At 37.3% G+C, this 8,683-nt stretch overlaps 1 protein-coding gene across 1 annotated transcript in view; it reads right to left on the bottom strand.

Annotated features, from left to right (window-relative positions):
- The window catches only part of duox (dual oxidase), a 26,768-nt gene that overhangs the window by 2,086 nt on the left and 15,999 nt on the right, over window positions 1–8,683 (bottom strand). The window contains exons 22-32 of the mRNA XM_016663763.1: window positions 8,439–8,508; window positions 8,274–8,315; window positions 6,900–7,078; window positions 6,577–6,807; window positions 5,072–5,171; window positions 4,231–4,280; window positions 4,025–4,152; window positions 3,755–3,908; window positions 2,503–2,735; window positions 2,259–2,417; window positions 938–1,093 (exon numbers count right to left, since the gene is read on the bottom strand). Of these exons, the coding sequence (XP_016519249.1) occupies window positions 938–1,093; window positions 2,259–2,417; window positions 2,503–2,735; window positions 3,755–3,908; window positions 4,025–4,152; window positions 4,231–4,280; window positions 5,072–5,171; window positions 6,577–6,807; window positions 6,900–7,078; window positions 8,274–8,315; window positions 8,439–8,508 (1,502 nt within the window). The remainder of the gene's footprint in view (window positions 1–937; window positions 1,094–2,258; window positions 2,418–2,502; window positions 2,736–3,754; window positions 3,909–4,024; window positions 4,153–4,230; window positions 4,281–5,071; window positions 5,172–6,576; window positions 6,808–6,899; window positions 7,079–8,273; window positions 8,316–8,438; window positions 8,509–8,683) is intronic.

The raw sequence follows: 8,683 nt of genomic DNA, 5'->3' as shown, positions 1-8,683 counted from the left end.
GATAACCTTGACTGGCAGTCAAGGTTATCTTTATCTAAGATAGACAACCAAATCCCAAGAAAAAAAAACAATTATAGCAAAATCTAGACTTATTTCATGTGACTGAGGTCAAACTGTTGTGTTCACAGCCAAACAGACTTTAAAAAGAAACTGGAAGAAGAGTTAAAAGGAAATAAACAATATAAAAAAAATCTAAGAAAGAAGTGGCAACAATTTATCCAGAAGTTAATATAAGCTAATATAAACAAGTCTCTATTATCATAATTATTCTTTTAAAAAACAAAGAAAGTCATTCGGTAAGTCGTTTACCGAATGACTTAAAAGAAATTTGACTTCCTGATTGAACTTCTTGAAATTGGGCCTCTGTCTCTTTAAGAAACTCCAGCTCTTTCTGAAACTGCCTTCAGGAAGTCATCACATCATGGCTCCTCCATTAACCCTTTAACAAAGTTTTTACCAGCGATTCACTGAGAAGCAGCTGGTATAATGAGCTCAGCAGATGCTCAGTCCCACCAGCTGTTTGCTGATTGCTGCTGGCTAGTCTGAAGGAGCCGAGTGGGCGAGGGCTGCTCTGTGAGGTAGAAGCTCTGTCGCCGGGAACCTGAATCTCCAAGGAGGACCTGTGCTTCGAGGGCGGGGCTAGGTCCACCCAGGTGTTTTCCACAGCTCAATGGTTGCCACGGAGATTAACAGATTTCTCCAACACGCATGGAAGAACCAAAGCAAAACTCCAGATATGTTTTTGATGCATGAACATGACGTAAAGCTCAAAAAAGTGGATTTTACATAAAAAATGGATTTTACATAATACAACCCCTTTAAAACAGTGAAACATCAACGTGGCGAAGCCCATAAACACTCTCTGCTGTTACCAACGTAACTGTAAGCTTTAGCCGCTTCCCACTAGCAAACAGTGGTTGTGTGGTGTTAAGCTCACCAGCATGGTGGTGCGCAGGTCGAACTTCTCGGCCACCTGGGTGATGTACGTGTGGACGGAGACCAGCTCCTGCGTGTCCATTTCCTCCACCTCCCTGATGATGTCTGAGACCCACTCAAACTGCCGCTGCGTTCGGGTCACCCAGATGAAATAAACCTTCAGACGACAGATGTTACTGAGAGGCTTTACGGATCAAATTAAATATGAGTTACAGCAGTTTCAACACTTTCTGAGAAACATTTTATTTATTTTTACTTTTTTTTAGAAGCACCCCTAATGATTTTTATAAAACTCTGCAGCAAATTCAGTTTTATTGAAGTGAAAAAAATAGAAAAAAAACCCCCCACAAAATCTTAAGTATTTTTGTCTAGTTTCAACGACTACTTAAGATCGATGAAAAAGTTTTAGTTTAACTGACTATTTCACTTTAAACATGAGAAAATGCCATGAAAGAAATAATCTGCCAGTGGAAACAGAACTTTAAAAAAAAACAATATTAAGGAATTGTTTACCTAAAACAAGCTTCTGTATCTTGATGAAACGTTACTTTTAAGTTAGTTTTGTCTTAAGATGTTTTCACTGGAAAAAATACTTGGTAAGATTTTGTGTTTTTGCTGTGTTTCCATTTTGAATAGAACTGAACAGAAACTTCACTGCAAAAACACAAAATCTTACCAAGTTTATTTAGTTCAAATATCTCAGTAAACTGGAAATAATACAAGTAAATTTTCAGCAAGATATAGGCGCTTGTTTTGTTTTACTATTTCCACTAGTATATTTTTCAACTTCTGACAACACTTTTGTAACATCTGCAAGTGAACTAGTACTTTTAAATAATTGACTTAAAACATGCTCCTATATCTTGCTGAAAAGTTATTCTTATTTTAAGTGTTTTTGTTTTTGGTTATGTTTTTATTTTGGATATTTAAAATGTCTTCCTGTTTGAACTTATTAATCATTGAGATAATTAACTCCTATTACCATGCAATTACCAATATATTATTTGAAATTTGTCTAAAGACAGTTTTATTATCATTTATTGCAATAATTATTGGGACTTTTTGTTATTGGGACTTTTTTGTTATTGTGACAGGCCTAAAGGACAAACAGGCATATTCAATAAATTATAATATGTTCCAATTAGGCTAATTTGAATATTGACAACATTTAACTTTCTGTATTATTATTATTATTATTTTTATTTTATTTTATTTTTTTTATTGTACTGATATCATATTCAAATTTTAAATGTCATGTTTATAATCTGAAGTTTCTTCTTCTCCAGAGGTGCCATTAAAGATGGCGGGTGGTAGTTGCAAACCTTTTTACACAGAATCTTGGACTTGATGGAGGACTTGAACACCAGGTCCTTGAGGATCGAGGTGAACGGTGTGACGCCGATTCCTCCTCCCACCAGAACAGACACCTCAAAGTCGTTCCACTCCTGATGGCCTTCGCCGAACGGCCCGTCCAAGTAGAGCTTCAGATTAAAGAAAATCCCTTCATTACTGTCACAAAGGGCCAAAAACCATTAAAAGTGGTGATAAAGCAGCAAAGAGGCGTACTTTTGGGTAGGAACCAAACTCCAGGAGGCTCTCCTCGGTGTAGAGCTCTCGGAGCCGACTGGTCCAGGGTCCCACGGCCCGGATGTGCAGGCTCAGGTTCTCCTCATGAGGGGCTGAAGTCAGAGTGAATGGGTGGTACTCGTCTGTGCCCAGCACCAGGCAGGCGACCCGAACCCACTGGCCTGAACGGTACACGAAGCCCGGGGGACGCTTGAACTCCAGATGTGTCACACCTTCGGGAAGGACAGCCGAGAGAAGCGTCACATAGAGTGTAGATAAGAGATAAGAATAAGAAATTAGTTTGTTTTAAACGGGACCTATTATTCAAAATTCACAACTTTCTAAAAAAAAAATAAAGATTTTTGGCAAGTTCATGTTTTTTTGGTGTCTGGAAAATGAGCCGTTTCAAAAACCTTCCAATTGTTACATCACATTCTAGGGTCATTGTGTCGTTACCTAGCAACGCCAGCAGCGTTCTACACGTTACCTAGCAACGCCAGCAGAGTTCTACACGTTACCTAGCAACCCAAGCTGAGCCCCAGCATGTTTAGTCAGCTGGTTTTACCGTTCTATGTGCTGTACAATGACTGCTGATTATGGACTTATCATCCAGAAACCACTTGCTTTTTCAAAGATAGACTGCTGTAAAATTGTGCATCTTTTTGCAGTCATCTTCACCTGCGAGTGTAAACGTTGAGTTTGAGGAGCGTGGCCAGCAGCAGCTTATTTTCATTTAAAGTGACAAGAGGCCTTAAAACAACTTATTCTGAAAGGAGTTCAAAATACACTGCAAAACAAGAACTCTTACAAAATATTTTTTGCTTCATTTTTTTGTGCAAATAAGAAAACTAAAACTAACTTGCAAATAATTTTTCAGCAAAATATATGGCAGTTTGTTTCAAGGCTATAATTCCTTAATATTGATAATAATTAAGAACTACTTCCACTGGCAGATCACTTAATACATGGGAAAATGTTTGGTTATAAGTGACAAAATTGAGTACTTTTTATCAATATTAAGGGATTATTAATTTAAAACAATATCTTTTGTCTTAGTGAAAAAATTGCACTAGAAAGTAGACAAAAATACTTGGTAACATTTTGTATATTTGCAGTGTAGGCAGAACTAGCCAGACTAAAATCAAAATTTTCTAATGATGATTTTGTGCAACAACATCAAAAAACATGTAGCGAACATGTTCTTCATTGCCCTAATAGGTCACCTTTAAAGACGATAAATTACGAATATCACCTGAAGGCAGCAGCTCTGCTCTGAGAACAGGGATCTCCACCTTTTTCCTGCTCAGGCTGATCAGTTTGTCCAGCAGGAAGAGCAGGCTGGGCGGGATCAGGTAGACGTGGAAACGAGGCTCCTGGAGCAGAGCGTAGCTGCCGTGTATGACCGTCTGATGGACACACACACACACACACACACACACACACACACACACACACACACACACTGGTATCAGACAATCATAGCTGCCTCCCCAGCAGGGATCTGAGCTCAGAAAGTGCTTACCAGAATGTACACAACAACGTAGAGGTAGTGAGTGATCCAAAACCCACGAAAACTGATGCGACGGAAGTAGTGGGAGGCAAAAACGTACATGAATGCAAAGGCAAAGAGAAGCAGGACGCCGGTGATTCCTACAGGGAAGCAGAAGGAAAAAATTACACAAAAAGCTTTGACAAGATCTAAACTTTAAAATTGGATTATAAGTCTACCTGGAACTGTCTGAAAGAACCACCAGTACCACTTAGGAGGGATTTCAGACCTAAAAAGGAAAAATAACAGTGAATTACTTAAATCAGCGTTTTTCAAAATAGGGGCTGTAGCACTGTAGGGTGCCACCAGGAGGTGCTATGGAGGCCTGAGAAAGTTGGAGAGAATATGTAAAAAAAATTAAAATTAAAAAATTATAAATTAATTTTTTTTAGATATATTTAATGGTCACTGGAAATAATTTTCTCAGAATTCTAATTTTAATCTCAGAAATCTGACTTTAATTTCAGAATTTTGACTTTAATTTCAGAATTTTGACTTTAATCTCAGAATTTTTACTTTTTTTCTCAGAATTCTAATTTTAATCTCAGAATTTCAACATTTATCTCTGAATTATAACTATTTTCTTAGTATTATGAGGTCAAAATTGTGACTTTAATTATCTGAAATCAAAGGTTAGAATTTGGAAATTGAAGTCAGAATTTTGCTAATTTTTTTCAGTGTCTCTAATCCTCCTCCATACAGTTTTTCTATCATTACTATAAAATATAAGGTAAAATAATTTATTAAAATGCTCATCGTCCTGACAGCTTATTGTCAAATTTATGAAGCAACTCTGCTCCCCAAGCTAGCATAGCAACGCAAAATGGAAAAGTTTTTGTCAAGACAAAAAACCCTAAGAAACTCACAGCCAACTAAAATGAGAAGGTATGATGCAGCATTCATGCTGAAAGAATTTAACAATGAGGGGAAAAAACAACATTGTAAAATGGGCTTGCTAAGGGGGAAGCTAATGCTAATCTAAGACATCTCCAAATTTCTCAGTGAAATGTGTAATCTTGCCCATTGTTGACGACGACGTTTGGGAACAGGCAGGACAGGATGCTGAGGTCGCTTATGGAAAACTTGTAGATGTTGACCACATGGCCCAAACTGTGAGCAACTGCAGAGGAAACACAAAAACCAGTGAGAAGCATATGAAAAGAGCAACAACAACGCAATGACAAAACCCAGCAATACATGAGCACAACGACATCCACTGATTCACATTTTCACTGGGAAACTAGAGAACGCTGCTTAGTCAAGAAATAATAATTAAACAGTGACTGGTCCTCGCTTCTTAGCTCAAAGTCTTATCCTGGTTAAGAGAAAAGACTTTAAACCTCTTTTGTCATGCCAGATGTCATGCAAGAAAGCCATCTTGTCTCATTTTAAAGCAAAAAAGATTAAATACGCCCTTGAAGGATAAACGACTAAGCCCTGGAAAACATTGGCATATTTGATTCAATGATGTTACAGGAGGAACACACCGCAGTGATGAATAAAACACTGTTTAAGAACTTAATGATGCTGTTTTCAGCACAAAGAGCCTGAAGTAAACGCAGCTCTCTAGTCTAATTGAACACCTTTATTTGGGGAAGTGAATGCTCTGCAAAATTTTAAAGATAAATGTTATGCAGAAAAACTTGCAAGGCCATCTTAGAGGATGTAGGTAAAACATGGTATATCTGTGTTTTTGCACCTTATTTTGAACATGTTATGTCGATCTGTAGATGACATGTTTAAGTGAAAAATGTATTAAGAATAAACTGAACAATTACAGTGTGAAAAACTATTTCAATTCAGACAAAAAAATCTGTATCAGCAGATCAGGCTTTTTAAAGGTGCAGTATTATGAATTTTCCAGGCAGATAGTTACCATTTGCAGCACAACCAGGCAACTATGTTACCTTAAAAAATTATATGTCTATCAAAAATAACTTGAAGAAATGTGAGTTTCCAATATAATGCCTTAAAATTGGGCCTCTGTCTCTTTAAGGGGCTCTTGCTGTTTCCGAAACTCCACCTTCAGCTACAGTTGGGTGATATTTTATCACAACACTTTGTGGCATTATTGTGATAAAAACAATTTATTACTTAATTTTTAGTTTTAATCACACAAAAGTAAAAAAGCATTTGGCAAAAATTACGTCATCAGACGGATCATAATATAAAGTTAAGTGAAAATTTAGATATTTTAAAGATCAAAATGAAAATAACTCATAAATACCACAACTATGAAATAACAAAATCAGGCAAAAAAAAAAACTAATTTTCCAGATAATTTTGTTTTCAATACAACATTTATTAAACTTTAACACATTTTTGTTCCTTATTCAGTGAAGCTACTGAAGAATAGAGAACCCAGAAATTTTACTCAACTAGGACAGGAAAAGTAAAAATATTCCTAATGGTAATTTTTTTCCAAAGAGTTACTCAGTTAAATGTAATTGATTAGAAGTTGCTTGTTGCTACCTGATCTACAGTAACCTACATCTGTTTTTTATCATTAGCTCCTCCAGACTGACCTGAGAGGACGATGGCCGTCATGGCCATGATGCGGTGCAAGTCGATGGCAGCGTCGAAGGGGATGTAGCGGTTCAGGAAGGTTTCTCTCAACAGCGTGATGAGGTTTCGACACACGGTGAGGAGGATGTAGGGATACAGGAAGGAGATTCCAGCCGCTGTGCCGCGAGCGACGATGATGCCCATCACTGTGGATTCAGGCACTCCAGTGGCTTCAGCCTGAGAACTGTAGACTGAACACAGGATCTCAGTCAACCATTTATTCCAAAGTTTGGTGCACGTCTTCAAGAGGTGACGTTTGATAACTTAGATGATTTCTGCTCACAGTAGCATCTCTCAGTGATCACACCAGCTGTGATGCCAAACACGACGATGAAACAAACGATGTGGCGGCGGTAGTTCTCGATGAAACGTTTGAACTGCTGGACTTTCTGCTGCACAGGGTTCCGGATGTACTGCTCACGATTCGGCTTCACGTAAACAGTTGGGGCTTTCACGCTTAACCTGCAAGTAAACAAATCAGTGACATGTTTTGTAGTGATTATCTAAGTTTATACTGGCTTACTATCTGCGTGGGAAGAGTTTTCTGATTGTGAATAACACAGAAAAACAGACTTTAATGCTGTTTCACCACTTTCTTTTTTACAAAATTGACCAAAATGTTTGTTTAAAGTGAAATTTTAAAGGTGACCTACTAAGGTGAAGATGGGCGATACAACATTTTTTGCATAAAATCTTTCTTAGATAATGTTAGTCTGATTAGTTCTGGCTATTTCAAGCTCCTTTCTGAATGAACTGTTTTAGGGCTTTTGAATAAAAAAAAAAATACTGCTGTCCCCTAACTCAACATTTACACTCACACATGGCTGCAAACAGATCTACAATTATTCAACTGTTCATCTTTGAAAAGCAGAAGTAGAGCGTCCTGCGCAACCTACAAGAATGCAGCAAGTGGTTTTTGGATGGTAAGTCAACAACAAGACACTTGTCTTTTCTAGCAGCCATTGTACAGGGAATACAGTGGTAAGACCAGCTAACCAAACCTGCTGGAGCTCTTCTTGGGTTGCTAGGTGATAGGCGGAGCTCTGCAGGGGTTGCTAGGTGACGGGCAGTGCCTGCTGATTTGTGACGTTACATTTTGGAGGTTTTTGAAACGGTTAACTTTTCAGACACCAAATGCCATTAAGTTAATGCCAAAAAATGGCTTGTTTTTTAAGCATTAGCGACCTAAATGAAGTACATGAAAAATATATAATAATAGTGGTAATGGGACCAATACAAACAAACTCTAATTTGCATTTATTGAATACCTTAAAAACTGAGACGTCACACAACTTTCAGACTGAAATGCAGCAACCAATGACATCTAAGATAACCAGAAATGTGAATTGGCCAAGAAAATCATGCTATTTTCTTGATATTGATTTTAAAAAAAGGTACTAATTTCACTGGCAGATTATTTAACTTATACAGTACATTTTTCCCATGTTGTAATTGAAATAATCTCCAGTGAAACTAGTACATTTTAAGAGATTATTGACTTAAAACAAGTTCCTACATGTTGCTGGGATATTATTTGTAAGTTAGTTTTGACTTATTTCAAGTGTATGAAGATTTGAACTAGAAATTCGACAAAAGTACTTGGTAAGATTTTGTGTTTTTGCAGTGGTTCAAACTGAAATTCTGAAAACTGACTTACTTTTTCCGTCTTCGTAGCTCCAATCCATCTGATTTACTACTGCTGTAATAAAAAATCAAATAAAACTGTTAGCAGCTTATGAGCTTTCTTATTTATATATCTTGCAGTCAGTAGTGTTTGTGTACTTCCTGTATCAATAAATAGCGGTTTATTCTGCTTTCTTACCTGTTTGCTGGAAGGATGAAGGACACTCTCTGGTCTCGACTCAGGCGTTTCTTCCCCTGATTCTCCATTCCTGGAAAGACAGAAATGGATCCGATAAGGACAAAAGACGAATAAAGGTCTTAAAGGGGACCTTTTTACATGTTTTTATACTTCCATTTGGGTTTCTACTGCTTCTAAAAACACTTTTAAAAAAACACCCAGCCATTTATTGGCAGTAAGTTAATGCTTTTTGATGTCTAGAAAAT

The sequence above is a fragment of the Poecilia formosa genome, unplaced genomic scaffold (genome assembly GCF_000485575.1).
Source record: "Poecilia formosa unplaced genomic scaffold, Poecilia_formosa-5.1.2 Scaffold442, whole genome shotgun sequence".
Lineage (NCBI taxonomy): Eukaryota > Metazoa > Chordata > Actinopteri > Cyprinodontiformes > Poeciliidae > Poecilia > Poecilia formosa.
The sequence above is the reverse complement of the archived record's forward strand: the minus strand, read 5'-3'. Positions and strand labels throughout refer to the sequence as shown.